The sequence below is a fragment of the Cyprinodon tularosa genome, unplaced genomic scaffold (assembly GCF_016077235.1).
Source record: "Cyprinodon tularosa strain WSP-4 unplaced genomic scaffold, ASM1607723v1 ctg80, whole genome shotgun sequence".
Taxonomy (NCBI): domain Eukaryota; kingdom Metazoa; phylum Chordata; class Actinopteri; order Cyprinodontiformes; family Cyprinodontidae; genus Cyprinodon; species Cyprinodon tularosa.
In genome coordinates, this window is record NW_024039563.1 from 333,576 (window position 1) to 360,371 (window position 26,796).

A 26,796-nucleotide genomic window follows, 5' to 3' on the forward strand; every position below is an offset into this window, starting at 1 on the left:
GCAAAGCTTCAAGCTTCAATTCATAGACTATTCAATGGGGGTGAAACCACACCAGGCCCACACCATGACACTAACACTGCTGATTTTCAGAAACAAGAGGAGCTTCTCTAGGGAGGGTTTCCAATATTTTGCATGTTGAGAGAAAAATAAATAAATAAAACTTTACCCTTAAAGTAGTATCTGATCAGACCATCATCTTAGACCTTTTCTGTAACCCCTACATGCCCACATGGCAAACTATGAACTACACTCCTTCTAACTTTATATTTCTATCTCTAATGTTTTTATTATATACTTCACATCTATGTTCTACTTCATCCATCCATCCATCCATCCATCCATCCATCCATCCATCATCTACTTTCTTTTTATATATTAGGCAGAAGCCCAGTAAAACACATGAAATGGTATAATCAAAAACTTAAATATGATGGAACAGGCGTTATTTTTATGCGAAAAAACAACAAGAAAACGTACAGTACATATAGCATACAAACAGATGACCGTTTTATCCAAAGTAGGAAATGAAACCCTTTCTTTCTCAAAAAGATTTAAAAAAAAATAAATGTTAATAGGCGGTTCACATGATTGCTTTAATTGCAGGAGTAATTCACAGCTCTCCATCCTCTCCAGTATGATGAAAAGTGTATTTTTAGTTGGATTCATGATCGGGGATCAACTCCCTCTGTGGAGATCTGTTAACAGGGAATTTAAACCGGCTGTGACTTGTTTTAGTGAGGAAAAAAGCTGAAAAGAGGTGAGGGGGAAGGAGAGAAGGGCATGGAGTGATGGAGGGATCACATAAGTACCACAGACAAAAATGGCAAAAAGGGCAAAAAAAGGGATATAAAAAGGAAGTGGAGCGAGAGAATAATGAGAGTAAATGGAGGGGGGGTGGGGGGGGGGGGGGGGGGTACCAACCCCAGAATCAGATGGTCGGGTGTAAGGAGTGCAGCATCAGCACTACTCTGCTCATCCCTCATTTGTCATTTCATTTTCAGAGTCTGTGGGGCAAAGCAAGCATACTTTTTATGTCACATTAGAGGAGGACTAATAGCGTCTGTGCGGCGAAGAGGAGCAAACTCAGAAGTAAAAGAAAATGTAGCACTGCAAATTTAATAAAGCTCAACTTTTAGGTAAGGCGGCAGCTTGTATCTATTAATATTCATCTGATCTCTACAGAGGAAATTTATAAAATGACAAAAACAGATCAACAAGAAGACAGGATGTTAGAGATTCAGAGTTTCCTCAACAGCTCCTCTAGGTCACAAACTGCTAAAGCCTAAAACACCCTCACTCACTCACTCACTCACTCACTCACTCACTCACTCACTCACTCACTCACTCACTCACTCACTCACTCTATCGCTCACACACACACACTGCTGGTGTGACATCTGCTGTGGATGGGAAGTGTCACTGCCGTCTCTGCTGGGGCTGCCCGTCACAGATGTTCTCAGCCAGGTCCACTGTTCATCCCTCCACCCTGGGGACGGATGAGGATCAGGCCATAGAGACAGGAAATATGTTCGTTTTCATTCTCACAGAGAAGCGTATCCATAGATACAATCAAGCACAACCTTTAAGGTTTAAATAAGTAAAAGCATGATAAAAGAAAGGAGAGTGCGTTAATGGAGGAGATACAAGGGGCTGTTTTTATTTCCTGTGTGGATGTAAGGATATATCATAAAAAAAACGCATTAAAGAGAAAAAAGTGAAAATTTGTGCGAAAGGAAACTGCTGCATGTGTTAAATTATGTGACAGCATGCGGATCCCCACTGCCTGCTGGTCATTAATAAATATGAACATGAATGTTTAATGTCCATCAGAGGGATGGCATGGAAACCCTCATGGGTGATATCGACAAAATTCCTCACATACTCGCTCCGACTTAAACACGAGAATCGGGATGGAGGTTTGAAGAGAGCCACAGGGGGGTTAACTACTCCCTGGAAGTTGGCTGGGTCTGATCTTCTGCTACCAAATGTGTGAAGAATCAGTTTCTCTGCAGCAGCTTTTCTGCACAATCCATCTAGTTTCCATAAGACAGGATTACGTGTCATCTGGGGCTGCCCACCACAAAAAGCAGTCATGAGAAATCTTTGGTAAACTGAGTTTCCTGATCTTATTCTCACTGTAAAGCTACAGAAGTGTACATTTTGCTTCATGGCCTTTATTTTGTGTCAAATTCAGAGCTACTCAGCAACTAGATTTACAGTAAGATTTGTACAAAGATCATGTTGCATGATTTCATTTATAAAATAGGTTTCCAATGGAAAAACTGGAAGCCTGCACTGATAAAAAGTCAATAACACATTATATTATATTGCATTAATACCATTTCCTTTAAATACTTTTTTTCATCACTTCAGTTCAAGCAAATGTTTTTCTCTGCATCCTACATCTTCCTCCAGCCTCGGGGACCATTTGACTTGCACACATTTGCATTTAATTCCAGTCCTTCTTTTCTTGTAGATCCTTTTCTACTACATTTTTTCCTTCCTCTAAACTTTCTACTGATTTAATTTCATAAATCCCTCTGAGAAGACCCAGATTCTACACCTATTGCTTTATTCTAACACACCCTACTGTTAAAGACAGACCTTGATTGTGAACAGGTGTTAAATAAGCAGCCTTTTCCATTACTCTTTACACCATAACATAACATTTCTGTTAAAAATGTTCTCTTTTTTAATGGGTCCTAAGTAATATACTTAATTCTCTTGAAAAATACCATCTACATTTAAATTTTTTATTGGCTTTAAGCTAAAAAAACTTAATGATTCTGAATAAATGCAATAATACCATTGCCTTTATATCAATAAAGTTATAATATTTGAATTTTACTTTTTTAGTTAGAAAGTAATCAAAATAATTTCACTTCACTTTTATATCCTCTTTTAAGATGAACCTTTAGACTTTAGACCTTTACAAAACTGTACAAATAAGAGACTGTGTTTTTAGTCACATAAATATTAATGTAATATTAAGGCGGTAATAATGTTTTGTATTCCATTACTAAATGTCAAACAGTCAAGCTTCGCATGCAGGCAGATGTAGTATTGATCTTGTTGGTTAGAAACCTAGCAGTTGATTCCAGCAACTGAAACAGGTTACATTGGTTGAGATGCTGAAGGTCTCCTCAAATCCAGTTTAAACCAGAGAAACTCATCAAAAACATGCAGATAAATACAAGTCATTTCTGAAATTAAGGAGAATGAGAGAAGTGGGGAAAATGTGGATTTATTTCCCTGAATTGACCACACCAGACAGGATTAAACTACTTTACTGTTTAAAATCAAACCAACAACCCAGATTCCTTGTTTAAAAAGAATTGGAGAAGATCTGCTGATTTACCCTGAGGCATTTTTATTCCTTCTTCTTTAAAAAGAAAGCTGTGCATTATTGTCAGCCATTAGGATGTAGTGCAAACTGTGGTCCAACTAACCCAGTTACAGTATAAATATGGGCACATCAGCAAGGTCCCAACAGCTTGAGCACGCAAACATGGTGAAGTATGTGGAGGCCCTGAGGCAACATCGCAGGAGGCCATATTGTAGCAGGCAGAACATTTTTTCTAGAGTTTCCACACAGCTTGTGGGCTCTGTTCATATTTAGTAGAAAATGTTCTTCTTTACATGTGCATTAATACTATTTCCTTTAAATCCTTTAAAAACAGTAACTAATTCATTCAGCTGTGCCTAATGACTCAATCCAACATTCCTAATAAAATACACGGAAAGGAGAAACTATTAGAACAACTCTCTCCAGCTATGACAGTAGATATGAGACTGAGCGTAACTTAAATGAAACATGAGTTTAAAATGGACATAGCAGAGCACAAACTGTTTATATCACATTACATTAGGCTGCTGATGTGCGGCAGCAGCTGCTCCAGTGGGAACTTTCACCAACATCTCAGCTTGCAGCACAACGTGCAGCTTTATGTCGGAGCTTTCCCACTTCTAAACCCACACAGCCACTGTGTGTGTGAGACTATCGGGGGAGGGAAGAAATACGCTGCTGTTTTTAGATTTATAATCATTGTTTTGGTCATTTCTTAATTACAAACAATGAAGACTGGCTTATGGACATTTTGAAATATGTTGATCAAGAATAAGGATGCATTTGCAAGGATGTTTTTATATTAATTGACAAAGCAATGTAAAACCAAATAGCTAATTATATCCAATAATAAGGTGCAATCTTTTAATTCTTTTGTTACTAGTCATGGCAAAGTGCATCTGTATATTTAAATATATATATATATATATATATATAAACCAAAAACCAAAAACACAGAAAGATCGTTCTGCGTTTATAACAACAAAAGAGCTAAATAGCCACTCACAGTAGTGGAGACCCTGATATAACAGGTGAGAATTACAAGTTTAGTTGAAATTTACTTGAAAAAAAAACCTATATAATGTTGCTGTTATTATATATATATATATATATATATATATATATATATATATATAAAATATGGCACTTATTGAAGGAATTTGACTGTATTATCTGGATGGACTGGGTGTAACTGGAAGCAAATTTGACTGTATGAATTTGTTGTATTTCAAAGTCCCTTGAGACATGGCCGGTTCTAGACAGGAGCCAAAAGGGGTCAGTGCCCCTGTAAAACTGGTCCTGGACCCTATTGTGGCCCCTGTACTAAAGATGTGATACCTTTGTTTTTTTTTTTTTGTAATGCACAGAATTTAGGGTGACCAGATTTTGGTTTCTGAAAAGGAGGACGGGGCCGTGGCTACTGTCAGCAGGTCGGGTTCGGTCGCTCCGTCCCCCGCTGGCTCCCTCCCCCCGTCCACCGGAGTTTCCGATCCAGCCCCGGGAGCTCATGGCTCAGTACTGCTGCGCTGTAGTCGACCAAAATCCCAAATGATTTTGAAATTCCTCCCAGACATTTTTTTTAGTTATGAAAGTCATGTCCAGGAAAAAGAGGACGTCTGGTCACCCTAACAGAAACTGTAACTGATTGGTCCTTTGGACCAAAAAAAAGTGGTTTAAAATTATATAGGGTTTTAGCACTTTTAGTTTTCAAGTAAATTTCAACTAAACTTTGCTATCACTATCTATGTTTTTAATCTATGTTCACAGAGTGAACTATCGCTCTGTGTTTCTGGTTTTAAGTAATCTTTTTCTTTGTTCCACCATAAAAAACATTGCACCCCCCTGGTAAAACTGTTTCAGAACCACAACACCCTTGAGAATATATATTTTTTTTCTTTAGAAATTATTGCTTTAAAAATTTACTACATTGAATATTGCTTAGCTCTAGTTCAGTATCTGCATGTAAACCACTTAATTTTCTTAGCTGTCTCTCACCTAAAATCCAGTTTTAAGTGTCTCACCTAAGAATCAGTGCATCAGGTTTCCTTGTACTACATTAATCTCAATAAATCTGTCAACATCCTCCGGCTCCACCTGGTCCTTCATGATTCTGGTGAGTCAGGAATTTCCTACCTTCCTAATTTGACACCGTCTGCTCCGTCACATGTGCACCCTTCTCACTGACGCCTCCGACTCAGGAGGGAATCTGCTCCTTTACCATCGCAAACAAAACAGCAGACAACTGGGAGGCCTTCAAGGCTAATTATCAGCTAGCTGCTTCTAACAGTCCACACAGAAGGGGGGAGGAGAGGAGGTCCTGGGGAGGCGAACAAATATGAACTGTTTGTTCATGTGTGGGCAGGTACCTATGGAAACAATAAGGCTTATTTTTTGTGGCTGATAAGACAGGTGTCACATCTGCAGGAAGGAGCTGAGTCAGCCTTTAATAACCAGCTTTTATAAGGTTTCCTGAATGATGACAGACTTGTGAAAGGAGGCGACAGACTGGATGAGAATAAAGGAGAAATAAAACTCCTGCAGTGCATTAATGCTGCACCCTGTAAGCGCAGGGGAAGAAGGGGGTAGAGCCGCCATAAATGAATATAGGGCTGCCTTCTGTCAGTGAAAAGGTCTGCAGGAGGCTGCAGCCAGCACCTGCCTCTCTGCCCTGATATATTTTATCTCTCCTGGTTTCCCCCTCATTTTCACTGCTTCACTGTCAAGGAGCCTTTGCTTGCTCAGCATCTCTGCACACCTTGCTCCTCTGCATATCCCCTCCTAACTCAGCCACCTTCCCCCCCAAACAAACATGCATAGTCCTCGTTTGCGCTGGCAGATTTAATAAGCTCCCCTGTCACCCCGATTACACACTCACAAAACAAAAAAGAAACGGATTGCTGTCTGCCTGCCGTGAATCACGGCTGGACGGAAATCAGAGAGTGTTTGTTTCTTGTTACTGTCTCCTTGGCAACTTTCGTTTTTTCCATTTTGGTCCCTGTGTTTCCAGCAGCGGTCACCAGTAACTCATGCGTCCTGGTGGCTCTGGGCCCATCACCCCCCCCCCCCCCCCCCCCCCCCCCCCCTTGAAACGAGCAGACATCCAAAGACAAGAAGCAAAAACACGTGGGATGTCAGAGGTGATTAGGATTGCCTCTTTCTGCAGGCAGTCATGTGTAAACGGTTGATATGTGTTTAGTGATACAAAGGAGCAACCAGCAGGAAAGATAAGATACAGTCAACAGCTGTAAGAACAAGAATATGTTTCTGCCTCTGTGAGCCTGGATTGAAAGACAAACAGGGTCACTACTGTTCCTCCCAAAATAATTCATTCCCCTGATAATTTCTTTTCCAAATTCTATTATACAGCTATAAAGATGAATTCACTTTTTTTCCATAGATATTTGATAGACAAACACAAAGTAGGAGAGTGTGACACATAATTGATCCAACTCTTTTATTTAAAAGCTGTTTTTTTTTATAACAAATTCACATCTGGTGATTAAATTGGTGCATCAGGCAGGCTTGGTTTGATCTCTGTTAAATCCATTCTGTTAAAAACCCACGGTGAGAGCAACAGACGCCCGCTTCAGCTGTGTGACTGATATAAACATAGTGCTTTCGGTCAAGAGATGAAAGTTAATAAGTTGAGTTTCCAAAAATAAAGTTCAAAACAATCCACTGGACTTTGTTTCCAAATTTGAAGATGTTTCGCTTCCCATCCAGGAAGCTTTTTCAATTCAAAATGTCAGAAATAGCGTTGAGTTCGAGGCCTTATAGAGTAGACATACGAAGCCTTGTTTTGGCTTAGAAAACATGCAAATGGAACCGGACGTACGGGTCCATCCCTTTGGAATGGGGGTCATTTGAGTTCTTTGTCAGCCTGTAATACCCGATACCTGTCTATGTCTCTGAAAGAGGTGTTTTGGTCCCCTCTATGGGGCTGAGGGTTGCGATGATATCACTGATGACTCTATCGCTGCATTGTAGGTTTTTGAAAGCTGAAATCTAAGTCCAACCCCCCTGTTTAAGGTTGGATTTTCTTTCTTAACATAGATGGATTCCTTCATGCCCCTCTCAAACAACCTATTGACTTTGTCCAAATTTTACTTTTTTTGGAATGACCTGGATGACTGAGAATCTTCACCAGTTTAATAAGTTGATGATGTAATTACTCATTCACAGATCTCTACTATGGATCGTCTCGGTCCTTACTACATCATCAAAAGGTTTTTCCTCTATTAACAGGTAATCTCCTCCCATCTGAGGGACTAAAGCATTGCGGTTCTGGTTATATGTTTATTGTTGTTCTACGCTTTTGCAGCCTCTAACAGGTTCTCTTCTAATGCACCTTTTATTTTGCTCCATCTATCCTCTGTCATGATCTGCCACTACACTTTTTTGCTACTGTGTAAGTTTTCATTTTGGGTTTCTCTTATCGTTAGGTTATGTTTTCCATGGCTTCAATTATCTCTAGTTCCTTCTCTTATCCTCTAGTTTCCCCTTGGGTAATCTTTATTTTTTAGTCATTAGTTTTATTCCCCTTTAGCTTTATTTAAGTTCTTTTCTAGTTACAGTTAAACCCTGTTTTCCCTGGTTTATCTTTGTTGCTCCGTGGTTCCCTTTTACTTTCACCTTAGCACCTTTCTAGCTGCTTCTGTTCACACCTGCTCCCAATTAACTGATTACTCCACTCTTGGTTCTGTCTTCCATATATAATCCTCCTCTGCAGTTCATCAGTGCTGGTTTATCTTCATCACTTCATTCCTATTGAATGTTCTCTCTGTTTTGGTTCCTGATTTCCCTTCCTGTTGTTTATTGGATTCATTCTTCTGTTTCTACCACATCAAATAAATCGGCAAGAACTCCCCTCACGTCTTCTGTTTTTTTGGACTTTTGCTTCTGTTGCCTTGAATCTGCATTAAATCAACAAAGACTCATCTCTGCCTCTTTCTGTCTCTGCAGTTGGATCCTCAACCAACTTCCACCCAAACTGACATCTTCCTGTGAGCTTCAACCAGTTTCTCTGTACCTGCTAAATAAAAGCCTCTGCAGAGCTAAATACCATTATAATATTTTAGCATGTGGTGTATTTGGACAGTTGATGACACCCAGTTCTACCTCACCACAAAACCATCATCTTCTCTTCCGCCCGCCTCCGTCACAGGTGGCTTCTCTGAAATAAAAGCCTGGTTCACCAACTTCTTTCAATTAAATAGTAGTAAAACTGAAGTTCTCCTTATTGGAACTAAATCAGCTTCCCACTTTATTATTGACAGCTCCTCCATGTCACCGCCCCCCCAGGTTAAGAGTCTGGGTATCATCCTTGATAGCACCCTATCCTTTCAATGCCATATCAATAACATTATCCAGTCTGCCTTCTTCCACTTAAGAAGCATCAACCGCCTCCATCCCTCTCTTACTCCTCACACTGCTGCCATCCTGGTCCACAGCCTTGTGGCGTCCTGAGTGGACTATTGTAACTCTCTCGTCTTTGGCCTTCCTCAAAAATTACTCCATAAACTCCAACTGGTCCAGAACTCAGCTGCTCGCATTATTATTGCTCCCTCTATCCACCACATCACCCCGGGTCTTTGACACCTCCACTGGCTCCCTTTGCAGCTTACTTACTGTATGCCCAAATTGCATGTGCAATAGATTATTTGAAAGCTAACACAATCTAGTTTCTGAATATATAAATTAAAATTGGATGAGTAGAACACAGACCAAGTTGCATCAGTTCAAACAGGACTCAAAGTTGTTTTTTTCTTTCTTAGAAATGATAGGTCTTTCTTGAACAGCAGTAATAAAGACATTCTTGAGGTCTCATTGTATTATATTTGTTCTACATCAGGTCAACAACAAATTGACAATTTCAGACCTCTAACTACAACAGTTCCAGAGCTGTGGGGTTTTCAACTTTTGGTGTCACCAGCGTCTCCAAACCTCTCCAAATGTGCCAAATGCTTTTACTATGCTTTGCTTTACTCTTTGACCCATAGAATAACAGTGAAGCATTTTGATGGCCACAAAACATTTGTGAAGCAGGTATTTTCCACTTTTTTTTAAGAATCAGTGTATATAACAAAATGTAGAATCTTTACACCTTTAATATTAATTTCCCAGCCTTTGTATTTTTAAATGGTTTTATTCTGTGTTTTATCTTTGTCTATGCTATTGTATTTTTATCTTTTGTACGGTGACCTGAAGTGTCCAGAAAGGCGCCTTTGAAAAAAAAAAAAAAGTATTATTATTAGTTATTTTTCACAATGCATAACCATCAGCTATAGGCCAAAAAGTTGAATTTTGGTCTCATTAGACCACACCTTTTTCCCTGTTACTTGTGTACAAACAGGCCTTCTAGCAGCTGAAAAAAAACTAACTATAATGGTCTGCACCTTTACATAGAGGCTAGATTTATGGAGAGCCCGACTAAATCTTTGGAAAGCCACTGCACAATCCTCTGTTGTTAAAAACTGTTCAAAGTTTGGATCATATTTAGTTACCATGCATCTATTCACAACTTTAGCCATGGCATATCTGCTGTCTCCACTGATCTTCTTGATTGTTTACTAAAGTTCCCTTAAAAAAAATTCAACTTTTAGACTAGAATTAGGTATTAAATCAATATCCATACCATCCTAATGACTTTTTAAAAGAAAATATAACTCCAAAAGAATAAATAATATTTTAAGTTAGTGGTTTTGTGCAACTTTGTATTGATATAGTTTAGACATTTCCTGCTGTTGTGAAGAAGTGTTTTAAAAGTATGAATAATTAGCAAGGTGCTGTAAATGGAAGCTTCTGGCAGCCTTACTCTGCAGTAAAACGTCTAGATTTAGAGTCTCTAAAAACACTGTGCATGTTGTAGTTTACTGTGAACGTTTCTCACCAGTTGATCTAAAGTTCAGCTGAAGTTGATTAGAGGGTAACTAGAGTCATTTGATTAAACCTCTGCAGAACAAAAATGCTTGTAAAAGCAGTATTTTTTTATATTGCTGGCGTCTGCATGGTAAATGCTGTTATGACTGATACAACTCAAGATAATAAGATGGATTTTAGTCTGAACTACAAATATTGGATACATATTATAAAAATAAAGAATAGTGAAGATTTTATGTAGTAAACAGCTGAAGAACTGAACAGGAATCACTTCAATCAGTGTCCTCTGTGTCAGATTGTATCCCAGCAAAACATACCATCATGTTTTTTTTCTATTTAAAGAGTAGGATATGTTTATTAATTTATAATAATCTGTTTTTGCTGCATGCAGGTAATAAATGCTGCTTAGTGTAAATCCTGAGGACTTGTGTTTAGAACCCTTTATAGAGCAAGTTAGCGTTTTTTATCACCCTTACAAATGAGTCCCCCCGTCCCTCAGTGAGGTCTAGAAGCACAAGATCTATATCCAGCCATTCAGCAGAGATCCTCCTACATGGCTGTACGTCTTATTTTGGCATTTGACCAATTAGATGAGCCCTTGAATGATATATTACCTACTGGATATTAAGTAAAAAAAAAAAAAGGGTAAAAAGCCAATTGAAAAGTTAAAAAGATAATAAGCCTTGTTAACAACTGTATTTAGGTTTATAAACTAAAACATTTAAGTGCCAGTATCAGCATTAATGCCTCTAAGGTTATATTGTACCAAAAAAAATTTTACTTTCACTCTCAGAGTCTTTTTTGTGAATTACTTATAGAAGCACTTTTTTTATTTTTCTTAATATATTCGGGTGAGTTGCCTTTTTTTGTTATTACATTGACTTTCATTTCTGCCATCAAATTATCAATGTTTTTTTAATGTTACAAAGGTAATAAGGTCTTATCCTGGATTCCAATAACACTACTGACTTAAAACTTGGATTTTCAAAGTATTTCACTGAGTGTTTGGAACAACACATTCCTCCAACCTGTCCCAGAATTCCCAACCAACCTCTGTTTCCATGGGACAACAAACGCGACCTGCCGTTACCCCCTCAATCAATTTGCAGCTCCATGCTGGAATCGTTATGACCCTACGTCTGGAGTTTGACCATGCACATTTGGACCTGGCCCCGTCTGGGAGAGTCTGCTGGGCCTGATAACGGAGAGCCGGCCAGCAAGGAGAAAAGTTACTCACACTCCCATAGTGTTGAGTAATTACTGTGGAGGCAGAGTGTGAGCTGAGATATGGGATTCCTTTCCTGCATAACTAGGGGGACAGAAGATGGACGGCCTGGCTTTTTCTTTTGCTTCATCTCTGTCTTAATACATGAATATGTGTTCATGGTCACCGACCCTCTGTTTCTATCCGTTTGGCATAGACTTTCATCGTCTGAGTATCCGGGCCTAGCAGACAGGAGATGGTTTTATTCAGGTGGCTTTGGGAGGCCGAATCAATAAGGAATGCAGCAAGTGAAAACCTGCATAAATGAACCAAATCTTAAACTAAAGAACCTCGATTCATTTATCACGCCCCACTGATATTCATCCAAAAGGGCTGTAGAAAAAGGAGCTGATGAATACATTCATGCATGTTGACTGCAGAGCAAATGTGCCTCTATTTTACTTTCTTTGCTTTGACGCTAAACATGTTGTTTCAACAGATGTGCTGCAAAGGTATGTGTTATGTTAGCAGAGGAGGAGGAGAGATATAGAAGGTGAGAGAGGTTAGCACTGCAGATTTTAAGTCCAGACAGCACTCTTATTATGCAGGAAGGCGCTACAGTACCACACTGACCTCATATGGCGAGACACGGTACTGACAGTGGAGGTATCATAACAGCAGGACTCTGTAATAGAGCTAATTACAGAAAAATGGTCTCCTCCACAATAAATCACAACTTAAAGTTGAGCCAATGAAGGACTGGAACATTTTATGATTAATTTATTCATTTCTCAGCAGTCCCTCTAATTGACTTCATATAAGGAGACCCTTTCCCCAACTGACCTACAGATTAAAAACACGTTGATGCTCCTGATGTAGTGGTGGGTCAATCTTAGGTTGGCTTTTCTATTTTGCAATGGATTTTTCTAACATTTAGACCAGAGGTAGGTAATGTCAGTCCTCAAATGCCACTGTCCTGCAGCTTTTGCATGCATCCTTCCTTCAACAGACTTGAAACAAATACATGGGAAACTGCCAGGCTTCTGCTAAGCCAAGGGGGTAATCTGACCTTTTGTTTCAGGTGTGTTGGAGCAGGAATGCATCAAAAAAGCTGCAGGGCAGTGGCACTAGGGGAACGACACTACCTACCCCGGATTTAGACTCGCCAACCACTTTTTTTTTTTTAAGTAGTACTAACAGATCAGATCCAGTTTTGATGGAGTCACAAACCTTCCTCAGAAATTTTGGACATATTTACATGATAGCATGGTACATTTAGAGGGGCATTTAGATGTGCTAATTTGAAATATCCTAAAAGTACTCTGGAAAATTGAGATCTGGTGGGAAAGGCATAAACCAAAACACAATGTGAGCTGTAGGACATGGTGCAATATCGAGCTGGATGTTGGGGACATTAAACATTAGGATGCAGCATTCGAATACGGTGTTCTGTCAGATGAGCATAGCTGGTCAGACCAGCATACCCATAGTCAACACCCAATTATCCCTTTAGTTTTGTTTGAAAAATACGCTTTAAACTACCTCAACGGGTGTGTATCCCTTTAGTTATGTACAAAAAAACTATTTAATAACTAACTTTTTTGAAGCGTATGGTGATCTGACCTTATATTGTTTTTTTTTTTGTACATGACTAAAGTGATAGACGCCCGTCGAGGTAGTTTAAAGTGTATTTTTCATACAAAACTAAAGGGATAAACGCAAATCTGACGTCTGGTATGCTGATCTGACAGCACTACAAAAACGATCTAGAATTAAGTCAACATTTCAATTAAGTTTATTTGCCTTTAATTTGAGTAGTTAAATAACATGATCTGCCAATAGAATGAGTATTTTTACTCTTAAAATTCGATAATTAGATAATAAGCCCTTAAAAAAAGACAATGCAATTTTTTTTTCTTATTTTAAATGTAAATTGTCTTGTTCCATTGACAAAGTGTCTCACTTTCCTTCTCAATTCAAGAAAAAATCCACTTATTTTAAGAAAAAAATGACTTATCTAGATTTCTATTTTTTCCAGTGAGAACAACGGCTTGAATTTGACTAACAAGCCATAAGGGGGTAAAGAGAAAATAATACAAGGTAGGATTGATTCCTTGTTTGTTGATGCTTGCACCTTATTCTAACCCCAACATCTGACTAATTGAAACAGGAAAACCTTTTACAAACTGGGACTGGCATTGCAAACTGGCCAACTCTGCTTCAGTTTCCTGTCTTTAGCTCAAAGAATTAGTCACTGATGGATTATTCTGCCGTTAAAGCCCATCTGGTTCAAGGTTCAATATGCTGTACCCTCATAGATGGTACTGTCCCACACTCCTTTGTTGCAATGCATGGTTGTTTGAACATCTGTTCCCTTATCTGTCATCAAAACCCAATCCTCCCGCCTTCACATCATCCAGGCATTTCCATCCACAAAACTGCTGCTCACTGGATATTTCTCTTTTTCTAGGGGCATTCTCTGCAAAGATGGGGGTGCACAAGAAAATAACAATTGGTCTTCAGTTTAGAATGAGTGCAGACCAGCATCTGGCACCAACAACTAGTGCTCAACTAACCATTATTTTGCTAATCGATAAATCTGTTTATTTTTTTGATGAATCGATTAATAATTATATAGCCAAAGATTCTTTAGAGAAGAATTTTTTTTTTTTTATTAAACCAGGTGAAACAAAAACTTTTCCACTAGAGGAGTTCTGGATAGAGCATATTGAATGTCGCATTTTTGTTTTCTTTTATCTTAAATGCTAAATGTTTATATATTTTTTACAATCTTGGTATAAATGCTGCTCTAAATGGGTCGCTCTGTCAACTAAAGGCCTTTTTTAGAGTCTCTATACTCCATTTAATGATTAATCATCAGTTTGAACTTCATTGAGTTGTTTTTACTGGATCTACAGACACTGCTTCTTTTTGATGAGTTGATCCAGTGCTAGGGGGTTAAAAATCATACCTGATATGGAAAGCATTCTTGACAGACTATTATGTGTAATAATGAGAATCAATGACAATAAAAAATGAGAATCAGACTGAAGATTTAAGTGAGGAGAAACTGAAGTTGACCCTAATCCTCTAAACTGAATTATATAAAACCTCTTTATATCACTTTATCTTCTAGTCAGGAAAAATATGATTATCGTTGTTCTTCTAATTTCAGATAAAATGTATTTTAGCACAGCACCAGCTTCCTGCACGTGTGTGTTTCTAGGTAAATACATTTTAAAGTCTCAGTCAAACTCAGAGGGTGGGTCAGGAGACAATCTTCCTGATTTTGGAAAACAGATTTATGAATCAAATCATAATCAAAGACCACAACTGATTATTTCTGCTGATCTTCACCCCTACTTTGTTTTATAGAGGCTTTGTCCAGATTAGATAAATTAAATAGATCAGTTTTCTGTTTGGTTTTGTGCTTTTTAGAGTGAAATTTAGGAGAAAACATGATGCAGCTCATCTTATATTGATTTTAATACAAATAACTTGTGGGGCAGGAGACATCTTTATGGTTAGTGTAGACAGTAGACATGAATTTTTATTTTGTGCACAAAGTAACCGGTCCAAGTTTGCTGACAAAGCCCTTCTCTCTCTCCCATCTGTAGCCGCTGAAAGGAAGGAGCCAACATCTACTCTAACCAAACTCCCTTGTTTCCCCTTTTAGCTTGCAGAGCTAAGCACCAGCTGGATTTTTATGAAATATACACACTACTTTAAGGTCTATGTTTAACCATCCTGGTAATGAACACATTTTAAATGGTTGACTGCTGATTAGATGCTCTAGTTGCTTAAACAGAAAAATACCAACACCTTTGTAGCTTGTAGTGAAATGTAATGTGTTTAGTGATTATTGAATACTATTTTAGTCCTTATGTGGCCTCATTAAATGCTTTAAAAGTCAAAACAGGAATTTAGAGCATTCTAATTTCTTGTTAAAATGTTTTCAAACAAGCCAAATAAGAACTAGTCTATCTTTTAATAAGTAAACTACTTTCAATAAATACTTATTTTTCCTCAACTTTTAGAAACACTAGACTCTTTTAGTCTATTTTATTCAATATAATGTCTCTGTAGGCATCAGTAGGTAGATTTCAATGGTTTAGCCTTCTGTAAAAACAAGGCCATCTGGTACACTAAATCTCACACCAAAAATGTTGTTTCATTATTTTTGTATATGTTTTAGTAAATATTTCTTTTTTATGAATCAATAAATTGTGTATATATTTCGATTTTAAATTTGGGTAGAAGTGCTTTGATGCATGTTATTAACATACTTTACATCATGCAGATCTTGCAGTAGGACTTGGTTGTGAATATTCTGAATTCTTAGGAAATTTCTTCATTTAATTTCTTTATTTAAACATCAGCATTTAAACATTTGTTTGAATTTCAAGTTTTAACTACAAAATGTTCATTTTTATATACTTTTTTTTTTTGCTCTGTAAGTATGAGATGTGTATTTTTTCTGCTTCTGCACATCCGCAACAGGAGCTTATCATCTTGAGTGGTAGCTGTTAAGATGCTCGTGCCCCTCGGCTGTTTACAAGTTTGATCCAATGACTCCTAGTGGGAAGGAAATGTTTAATAATACTATGAAGATCGAGTGCCTGGTCTCTCTTTACTGATCAAAGGAACAATGTATGGAAGGATGGAATTGCTTTAATCTGGAATAAATCAGCAAGGATTATTTATCATACACCATGAATTTTTTTAAATACATTTTTTGGGGTGTGGATTTATGAACATTAAAACTAGTAATAGTTTCAGATTATTTCACCTTTTTTGTTGATTTTCTTGTTAGGGATTAGACAGGTGTCAGTGTGAGATTCTCTCAGTATTTCTTTAAGACTAAAATACATGGGCTTCAATGCCATTAATATGAACATTTAAAATAAAATGTTTGTACATTGCAGTTTCTAAAAGTTTTTTTATTGTTATGATTCTGATGGACACACGTGGAGTGAGGAAAAACCATGTTGGCAGTCTTTAAAATCAGCATTTCAAATACTAATGATTTACCAATGTTTCTTCGGTAAGGTATTCATTTAGAGATTGACAACTGGAAGAATCGAGAAAAGGATAAACACCTTGCTTATTTACCAATGTTTTTAGTAAATATCATCAGAATATTTGCTTTTTTCTTTTTTTTTTTTTATTTCTCATTAAATATTAGTGCTGAAAATTCTTAGCTTTGGAATTGTAATCAGTTCCTGATCCTTTATTGTAAACTGTAGTAAAAGATAACCTTAAAAACAGTAATTGGGAGCTGTTTTTTTTTTCTTGTGAGCAACAGAAATCCATAGGAGTGAGCAAAACTTGGGGTTCTTGCAGATTTAAGTTTTCAAATGTAATACATTTCTTGACTTTGCAGAAATTTGAATGTTTTATTAAAAATGGAAGTTTGAGAACAAAACTTGGGTTATCTGGTCTATATGGTGCAGAAATAATTAAACATGAAGCTAAATCTCCATTTCATTTGTTCAAGGTTATTTTTCCCTCTTTTCCCCATACGTTAACTAGCTTAAATCAGCTGGTTTTCATAATCGACAAGACGTGGATTAATAAAAGTTGAACATGATTTTACTAAACAATTATTCTTTTGAGTATTTTGGGACCTGTGATGGAACTTTATAAAACAGTTTTGACGAAGCAAATAAAAATTTTTTTCACCTAGATACACAACTGATGTGTAAGGAAAACCCGGACTTTGATTTGACTTTTAAGGATGTAATTGGAAAGAGGAACTGTTTAGTGTGATGAAACTGAAGTAAAGTTATTGTGGAGCAATTCTGCTACAAAGAGGGAATCATTTAGCTAAATCATCCTTGGTACTTCACTTAGAAGGTCTTTAAACCATAAGAATGATAAAAGTGAGATCTTCAGTCATTTTAAACCTTTAAATATTTTTGTAAACTTTGATGTCAATAACTGAATAGTAGAACGTTCCTGATCCTCCATCAAGTTTCACACTATGAACTTTTATGTTTTCACCTACTGGTTGATTTCCTAACAGCTTAATTTGCCTTACTTGAGAGAGAGAGAGATGTTTTGTAGTCTTCCATCAACAACAGGTAAGGAAGGGGCATAACTATGTTCTACTTTGCCTCTAGAGTCACTGTCCTGTATGTTTGAGATCTATCTGTAGAACTTGATGACCTACCTAGGTGGTATTTCAAATATTAATTCAACTGAAACAAGCAGGACACCAGCATGTGTCTGCACTCATTAACCAGATTTAAAACCTTATATCATGCCCATGCGTAATCTGTTTCTTAATTTAATTTTTTCCCCCCATCTTAATTTTTTAAGTTAGAAGTGAGTAAATTAATCTGACAACCACAATCCATACATTTTTTAAAAGAAGATTTAAGAAGCTTAGGAATTTTTACAGTATGTACCTAAATACATAAACTATACTAGATCTAAGTTTCCTTTGAAGTTTAGTTTTTATTCCTTGATGCTAAACACTGGGTGTTGTTCGTGAAATGGTTCATCTGATCCGCTTTAACTGGAAGATATGACAATAACAGGATTAACAAATCTGATGCACCTTCAATTTTTATTTAACATCACAACTCCTGTAGTAGACATTTCGTCTGAGAGGAACAGCAGACTATAGATTTCTGGTAGTATGTTTCAACAGAAAAGCACTACAAGTATGAAACGATAGAGAGACAGGAGGGTTAAAGATGGCTACAGGAGGCCTGCATGCACAGGTGAGTGCTGTACAGTCTGTGCAGCTAGCATTCAATCGGCAGGTAAGTCAGGTCTGTGCTGGTGGGCGTTCTTTTCAGAGAGCCCTCTGAAACAGAGCTGCGCACACAGACCGGTGTACATCACACAGAGGCGTCGGGTCGCATCAGGAATGACAAATCCATTCAAAAAGGCACAAAGCCATCATCAACAGTCACCCAGCAAAAGCTTAGGCAAACATATAGGCTGAAGTCATCAGAAGCTAAACTCTAAAAGTCCCACGGTTGCATCCAACAAAGCGCTCTGTGGATGGATGGTATAGCAGCAACTTGAGTTCATCAAATCGACTGAAGTCACAGCACACAGTGTGTACGAGTCTGAAAAGCAAAGCAGTCATATTCTTCCACCGGTCCTGGTTCAGAAACAGTCCTAAAGCACGTGTTTTCAAACAGAAAAAGCAGGTTTATTTCAAACTAAAACAATATGCACCCCAACATCTGAACATGGCTCTGTTTATTTTCTTTTCCTCCCAACTAGTATTTCTGTTGTGACTGGATCATTAGAAACAAATTACACACTGTTGTCAAATTTAGGAGATAAAACAAATTTTTTTTTTAATTCAAAGAAAAAAATTAAAAGCAGCTGTTAGGCTTTGATTTTATGTAGGCAGGAAGTCTTCATCAACAGGATAAAAGCATTAATTTGTAGAACTTCTCAGCATTTAACAGAGGAGACAGATTGGTTGAGCAGCCTGTCACTATCCGATCCGTACCGGAAGAACTGATCCATATCGAAAGAACTGATCCATATCAGAAGAACTGATCCGAACCGGATCAACCCATTTGCACAACCACACTGGAAAAAAATAGAAATCTAGATAGGTAATTTTTTCTCAAAATAAGTGCATTTGCTCTTGAACTGAGGAGGTAAAAGAGACATTTTGCCAATGAAACAAGACAATTTACACTTAAAATAAGAAAACACAATTGCATTGTCTTATTTCAAGTGCATATTATCTAATTAAGAGTAAAAATACTCATTCCATTGGCAAACCATCTTTTTTACCAACTCAACTTAAGGCAAAATACGCTTAATTAGAATTTTAACACCATTTCTAGATCGATTTTCCAGTGTTGATTTTTAGGTCACCTTGATTTAAGTATAAAATAATACCTAAATTACATTTTTTTCCTCCTTAAAAGTAGTAAGCGTACTAAGCTATAATATGTTAAAGGATTTAAACATAAATCTTGTCTTTTTGAGTTCTGTGTTGTCATTTCATGTTAACCTTATGGTATATAGTGCGCAATCTTAAGAAGGACACAACTAAATGCAGATAAATGCGGTTTAATCATATTTTGCTGAACTGCTCGGAGCCTGTACCATGATGCTGTCAGACAAGCAGTTTAACTAAAATTCAAAAAGCATCAAATTCTCTCATTAAAGTCGCCAGATAATTCTTTAGAAATGCAGTGTAGCATTATTTATTGATTGAAGGATAAAAATAAATACTTTTAGTACCATAATGACATTATTTATGGCGACCTGGGTGGATATCTGTTTGCACATGAGCAAATGAGGCGATCGTGCAGATCAGTTCTTCTGGTATGGATCAGTTCTTCCCAGTACGGATCAGTTCTTCCGGTACGGATCAGTTCTACGGATCGGGTAGTGACACAGCTGCTGTTTTCAAGTATCTCATATTCTGCAGTAAATGAATTGTTGAACAACCAGGACGTCCCACTGTCTTCCATAGGAAGCTAAATTTCCAAAATACAATTGTGAAACATTTTGGCAGACAATTCGATAAAACTTACCATTAAAAGTGTGGCATGGTTTTACAACTGAAGAAGGAAATAAAATACAAAAAAACCAAAAACAATAATCTAGCCATAAATCACCTGATAAGCCGTCTATATAAGTGCACTGGTATTTGTCAGAGATAAAATCTTGTGTTGTTGCTTATCAGACAACAACTGGTGTGAGTCAATATTCGTCATGTCCCGTGCTGTGGTGGTAGTTTGCTGACATGAGTACAGAGAAGAAGAGACAACTTTACAAAATGATCTTTTACCTACTGAGTGATGATTATGTCCCCTCAGTGTCTGTGACAGTGTCTACCACTGGCTGACTCGGAGCGTCCTCCTGGGGCTCACTCTGTTCATTGTTTGGGTCCTTAGGAGACGACAGGCGCTCATGCCGTGGCTCCGTTTCACTTTCAGGCTGGGCAGAGCCTGGGATGGACCTGGGCTCTGGGGAGGCCTCTGGGGTGGGCTCAGTCACATTGACACTGTCCTGATCTGGTCCATTCGCCCACTGGGGTTCAGGTGTGGGGACCCTTTCTGGCCCCTCCTCCTTATCCTCTCGTGGCTCGTCATCAGCCTGTGAGAAGCCCACAGGTGAGTCGTCGTGTTGCCTCTTAGTGTCTGGGGATGCAGCGGTCTCTGTGGTCACCTGGGCGACGGACTCAGGTGGTGACTGCATTGGTGGGGGGGTTTCTGACTGAGCAGGGGGTTCTGGTAATGTGTTTGCAGTCTTGCTGTCAGGTGACTGTTGGTGTGAGCCGGCAGAAGGGGGCGACTTTGCCTGAGGTGTTTCAGCAGGAGCTTCCCCGTGGGTCTCAGAATCAGGCGGCTGGTTCTGTGACGGAGGAGGAGACCTGATCTGAACCTGGGGGGTCGGCGGACTCCTCAGAAGAGGAGGTTTGTTCTGACCTTGGGGCAAAGGAGATGGCTGGAAAACTGCTGGAAACTGGGGGTTTAATTTAAGAGTAGCAAGAGGTTTCCCTTGGTTAAGCACCCTATTGGGATTCAGAGGAGGAGTAGGAAGAAGTGGTGCAGGTAGCGGCAGAAGAGGCGTCCAGCCTCCACGTTCTTTCTCCTTGTCATGGTCTCTGTCACGTTCGGACTCCCTGGGGGCTTCTCGGCCTCGTTCCCGCTCTCTATCCCGCTCCCTTTCCCGCTCTCTCTCGCGGTTGTGGCGATTACCGTTCATGTCTCTCCTGAAGTCGAAATCTCGTTCATCCCTGTCTCTCTGTCTCTCCCACGGACGTCTTCGGTCATCTAGATCTTTATGATTTTCACTATTGAAAGGAGGTTTGGGTCCGCCTCCGCGGTTCCAGGGTTGGGGGCCCCCAACAGGACCGCTGTTTGGACCCGTCGGACGGTTATCAAAGCGGTTAGGGAAGTTCTGCCCGGGTGGGGGGCGCTCATCCTGAAAGCGTTTCGGACCGCCTGGGGGCTGCGGTCCTCCACGCATGCCATCTCGCTCGTCAAAGTCCCCTTTGCTTTGGTTCCAGCGGTTATCAGGAGTAAATCCTGCCAGCGCCTGCAAACGGCCCGCTAAGCTGGATCTTTGAGGTTGAGCTCCGGGGGTTTGGAGTAATGGAGGTCTTCCTCCTCCTGGAGCCCCCCCACCTACTCCAAGTGGCTCCCTATGCTCTGGCGGAGGGGTAGGCAGAAGGCCTGTGCTGGGCTTTTCCATAGGAGGGAAGCGGTAGTCTTGATCTTTGCCCTCATCAGCACCAGAGGAGGACTCATCTTCAGTTTTGGAGACATTTTCATTGGAGAGGTTGGGGGCTCTGTTAAACGGGTCCATCTGAGGGAAGGGGGGCCTGGGACGGGGATGAAGGGAGTTATCAAGGAGGCCAGTGGGCTGCTGAGGAGGGCCCTGCTGCATGAGGAGGGGGAAACGGGCGGCAGCCCCAGGCTGAAGGAGGTTGGGTCGTACATCCATGGGCAACAAACCCGGCATCCTTGGTGCACTCAGACCTGTTTGATGCAGTGGATGGGGTAGTGAAGCTGAGGGATGCATTCCAAGGAGACCCATTCCACTGCGGACCGCGTTCTGCATGCCTGGCAACAAAGATAAAAAAAAAGAATTGTTATAACTTCTGAGGATCACATCTAAAATGAGTAATAAGCAGAGCAACACATAAAGCAGAAAATCAATTAATTAGTCAATACATTTAAACCAGCTCAATAATTCCTATTTGCTTGCTTGGCTATTTTCCTTTAGTATTTCTCTTTCTACTACAGAGCCTAGATGACAAAAAAGTTTTTACTCCGCTGCATCAGTCTTGACTAGCCCTTCCAATCTTCCTTTCTTTAGCATAGAGCATGTACCATGAGGAACTTGTGACTGAGCCATAACAGGCCAGATAAATGCTGGTTCAGATTTGAAAAACCAAACATGTAACTGTTTCAGAGCGGAACATGAAATCTGCAACGTGGGAAAAGTTTGGATTCAAACCCAATGACAATATTATAATTTATAACAATAACTTCTGGAACAAATTGTCCTCCAGCAAAAGTAGTTATCATGACCCGGCTAAGCTTAAGTCGCTAACATCTACCTGATTTATGTTTAATGAAAGCATGTCTGTTCATCAAAGTGTGCGCTGTTTAATCAAGCCTATTTGTTCAGCATGTAGCCTGCCAAATGCTGATCAAAATGAAGTAAACATCTGCAGATTCTGATCTCTGGCTATGTTCACACTGCAGGCCTTAATGCTCAATTCAGATTTTTTTTTGTGTTATACGATTTTTTTGCATTGCTGTTCACATTTCCAAATATATGCAACTTGTATGTGTTTACGGAAGTAAACATGGATGGTTTTGCCGGAGAGTATCTAGCAATCTTTCCCAACCTTAAAAACACAATATTTTCTATATGGTTAAACATAAATACTGCTCCCTGCATCATCGTCCGCCATGGTTGTTGTTTTTCTTGCCACTTCTGTGTAGTAAGACGCAGAATAGTGGCCTTTGTCGGCTACTAATGGCTTTCAGGTCCGACGAATGCGACCCGACCGTTCAAACACATGTTGCATTTGAAAATATCAGATTCGTATTGGATCTAGGACCACAAAGCCAAGTGGCCTGGGTCACACTGGAAAAAAAATTGGATGTGTTGTTTATACTGTCATGAAAAGATCAGATACAGGTGAACATAGCCTCTGATATGGGCGTTTCTACTACAATATATTAAAGAAGAATACAAATCATAACAATTTCTACAAAAATTAGAATATATTGTTTCTATTATCCGACTACACCTTGCTATTATCTCACCTTGTAGTGTGAGCTCTGCTGCCGCGTCCATTCCCTCTGCAGGCGGGGGAATTTTCTCACTGTTGGCCTGCTGAGTTTGGACTCCCACAGGGTTAAAAACACCACTTCCTGGTATTCCTGAGGGCAGGAAGCTGCCAGGGATGGTGCTAGTTGGAGGCATCACACCATCTTGGTTGGAGGCCACAGAAGGCTGCACTAGAGCTATATATTATCAACAATAACAAAACAATTATTTCAAAATGGAAAAGAATCCCATGAGTCATTTTAGATGGAAAAGAAAGAAAGTAAGCTAAACTCGGAGCAAACGACTCACATGTAGTAACGGAGGCCATCCCCGCTGTATGTGGAGCCTGCAAATACCCTATAGCAAGGAAAATAAAACTGTTAGTGCGACTTTCTGGATGATTCAGGTAAAATTTTACGTTTTAGGTTTGGATAGTTACCTGGTGGGGGATGAGAGGCATTGAAGCTGGGTCTTAAAAATGGTGGCGGTGGTCCGTAGCCTGGAGGAGGTATGCTCATCGTGACCGGAAACGTAGGAGGCACCAAACCCATGGCACCAGGAACCGCTTGGGCCACTGGTAGCTAAATGAAAGATTAGATTTTATAGTCAACAGAAGAGCTAGATTACATGGTACACATTTGACACACAAAACTACTAGTATGTTTGGAAGAAAGAGAAAATAGGATAAAACAACTTTTATTACCTGTACAGGCATCATAGTAACCTGCTGGTTGTAGGTCTCGGTTTGGGCATTAGATACCACTGTGGCCTCACTGCTAACCACCTGACTTGTTCCTTCCTTGGATAGTTCAGAAGTCTTGGTGGATTCCCACTCTGGAAAACAAACAAAAACAAATGACTCAACAGACAAGTTTCACAACCGTCTCCCTCAGAGTGACCCAGAAACACTGCTTTAATTTCTGGCTTCACATTTTTTTTTGCAATGCTTTTCTAACTTAAAAGCTAAAAAGCTTCCTGGGTGGGAAGCAAAACATCTTCAAACTTGGAAACAAAGTCCAGTTGACTGTTTAATTTTCTTTTTTTGAAACACGCAAATGAGGTTAATGTGTTTTGAAAAACAGTTTCCAGGGTCGCTATGCTCATTAAAGTGTATTGGCCTGATGCTGCTTTTAAATTAAAAATCTTAGTGTCGCTTAAGAAGGTGTTTTTTACCATCATTGACAGTTTCTTGATCAATTATTCCCCCTTCAGGAAAGTCATCAAGGTCATCCAGCTTGACCTTCTCCCATGGTATGTAGGTGACGCCCAAGTCTGCATCCCAAAACTGCTTGTACTCTTGCTTTACACCTTTGTTCAGAGCCCACGCAATCTGAAGGACAAGGATGCAAAAAAAAGGTCAATACAACCTTTGGCAAACAATTTTCTTTCAGCATGAAGAGACGCAGCTGCATAGAAATGTATGCTGTCATCACAGGAGGTCAATGGTGAGATTAGATTAGAAAAACATTAAAGATATTGAGTACACATCAAATCAAATTATAAACCAAATGGAACCTTGATGATCTTGGAGCCGATCTTGAAGGAGCCAGTGCTGAGTTTCTGAAGGGCGCGGTACGCATCCTGTCTGTGAACCATACAGATGTAGGCGCATCCGCGTGGAGGGATCATCTGAAGACACAATATGTCACATGCACTGTAACTTCAACTTTGAATGATGGATGTGTCAATTCAATTCAGTTTATTGTCACCTGAAGGCACTTTACAATTCAACCAGATCATAGAGTCAAATTGATTCCACTTTTTCTATGTAAGGAAAACCAGCTGATTGCATCAACTCATTGATTCGAAGGCAATCCCTCACACTAAGCATGCTTTTAGTGACAGTGGAGAGGAAAAACTCCCTTTTAACAGAAAACAACCTCGAGCAGAACCAGGCTCAGTGTGAGCGGCCATCTGCCGAGGCCGCCTGGGGTTCAAGGAGACAGAAGCAGAGATATAGAGTCCTGCATTAATTATAACTAAGCAGATGTAATTTAATAAAAAGGAAGACTTTAAAACACAAATTTTATATATTTTAACTGATTTTCACAGATCCTAAAGAAACTCTATAAATAGGTGAAAAGTCGTGCAAATAAGACTTGTGTAATTAGTGGAAAAAAATATTCATATGTTTAAGCATAAAACAATAGTGTGAACACATTGGAATTCATTTTACTAGGTACATTTTGGGCCTGAAAGAACAGACTGAAATAATGACCCAATAATAATGGAAAAGAGGCTGCCTAGTAAACTAGCCCTACCGGACAGCGGCCAGAATAATTTTTACCTGCGAGTTTGGTCTAGCCTCGATCAATACCCCAGGCCCTAGAACTGGCGGGCCAATCACAACGCAGAGATGTGTTTTAAATGTCTGGATGCAAAGTGGGCGGGGTTTTGAGGGCGGAACAACAAAGCTGCGCAACAACTATTGAACAGTTCTCGTTTGACTTAGCTTTGGAATCAGTTTTGGAAGAAATTAAGACTTGGGGTTTCCGTTAAAACAGGAGCAGGAAGAGGCTCTACGCTCATTCGTTTTTAAGAAGGACAAATTTGCCATTTTATCAACAGGCTGTTTGTTTACACTCCCCCACCAGCTTTCTGTCGCTCTTACTATGTCAGTCAGTTGCGTTCATTGGTCAAAGCGTTGGCTAATAGGCACAGACATAGTTTGAAAAACAACGGGTTGTTCTCATCAACAATCTTCCGATGTCTCATTCATCGGGGCCAGATTAAATTACACATTTAATCTCACATTTTGTCTGGTTTATCAGGCTAGAAAAGAGGTCTACTTACATTGATGGACTCAATTTGGCCAAACTCTTCAAACAGATTGGTGAGATCTTGCTGTGTGGCCTTTTTATCCACCTGTCCCACCCACAGTGTAGTGCTGCACACTACGCACAAAAAAATTAAGATCAGCCTGTATGAAAAACATAACCACAGAACTGAGAACCAACCTATAGATGCTCATACTTACCACTAAGAGTCTTGGACCGTATGGGTGGTAACCCTTTTTTCTGCCGTTCCTTCTCTCGTTCCCGGGCGCGTCTTTCACTGGAGTAAGACCGAGATGACTTCCTCTTTCGATCTCTGGATCGGGAGCGTGAGCGCTTGCGATGTTTACGTTTCCGGGAGCCGGAGCGGGACCTGGATCTCCTACGTTTGGGAGATCTAGGAGAAGGCAGGAAAAAAAGTATTAGAAAATTATTTCTCCAATGTTAAATTAACAATTTACAGAGGCATTAAAGACACATTTAAGAAGCTTTAAATAACTTTAGACATTTTCACAACCCTGAAGGGCCGTTCCTCTCTTGGTCTATAAGATGTGTTAGGCTCCTCATTAGCTTTTAAAAATGTCCATCAATTCTTTTTTTTATATACATATATAAAAAAATAAAGTAATTAACAAAGAAAAATTAGAAAATGTATTATTCAAATGTATATATACAGTACACACATATGTTTTTACACGCACATACTCTATTGCTAAAAGTCCACACCATTGACCCTCATTATCAATAATTTGCAGTTATTTTCCACTCCTATGCAATAACCCTGACAATTAACTCTAAACCTTTTTTTTTTA

General features: G+C 39.2%; 2 protein-coding genes across 4 annotated transcripts in view; both read right to left on the bottom strand.

Moving 5' to 3' along the window:
- The window catches only part of tiam2a (TIAM Rac1 associated GEF 2a), a 149,816-nt gene extending 129,559 nt beyond the window's left edge, over positions 1 to 20,257 (bottom strand). The window contains exon 1 of the mRNA XM_038271560.1: positions 20,209 to 20,257. The gene's annotated coding sequence lies outside the window, so the exon portion shown is untranslated. The remainder of the gene's footprint in view (positions 1 to 20,208) is intronic.
- scaf8 (SR-related CTD-associated factor 8) overlaps positions 17,982 to 26,796 on the bottom strand; it is a 39,696-nt gene continuing 30,881 nt past the window's right edge. For all 3 annotated transcript variants that reach the window (XM_038271564.1, XM_038271565.1, XM_038271566.1), the window contains 9 exons: positions 26,188 to 26,381; positions 26,004 to 26,104; positions 24,726 to 24,839; positions 24,384 to 24,540; positions 23,914 to 24,044; positions 23,650 to 23,791; positions 23,520 to 23,567; positions 23,207 to 23,407; positions 17,982 to 21,988 (listed from right to left, as the gene is read on the bottom strand). In XM_038271564.1, coding sequence (XP_038127492.1) covers positions 20,223 to 21,988; positions 23,207 to 23,407; positions 23,520 to 23,567; positions 23,650 to 23,791; positions 23,914 to 24,044; positions 24,384 to 24,540; positions 24,726 to 24,839; positions 26,004 to 26,104; positions 26,188 to 26,381 — 2,854 coding nt within the window. In that variant the 3' untranslated portion in view covers positions 17,982 to 20,222. The remainder of the gene's footprint in view (positions 21,989 to 23,206; positions 23,408 to 23,519; positions 23,568 to 23,649; positions 23,792 to 23,913; positions 24,045 to 24,383; positions 24,541 to 24,725; positions 24,840 to 26,003; positions 26,105 to 26,187; positions 26,382 to 26,796) is intronic.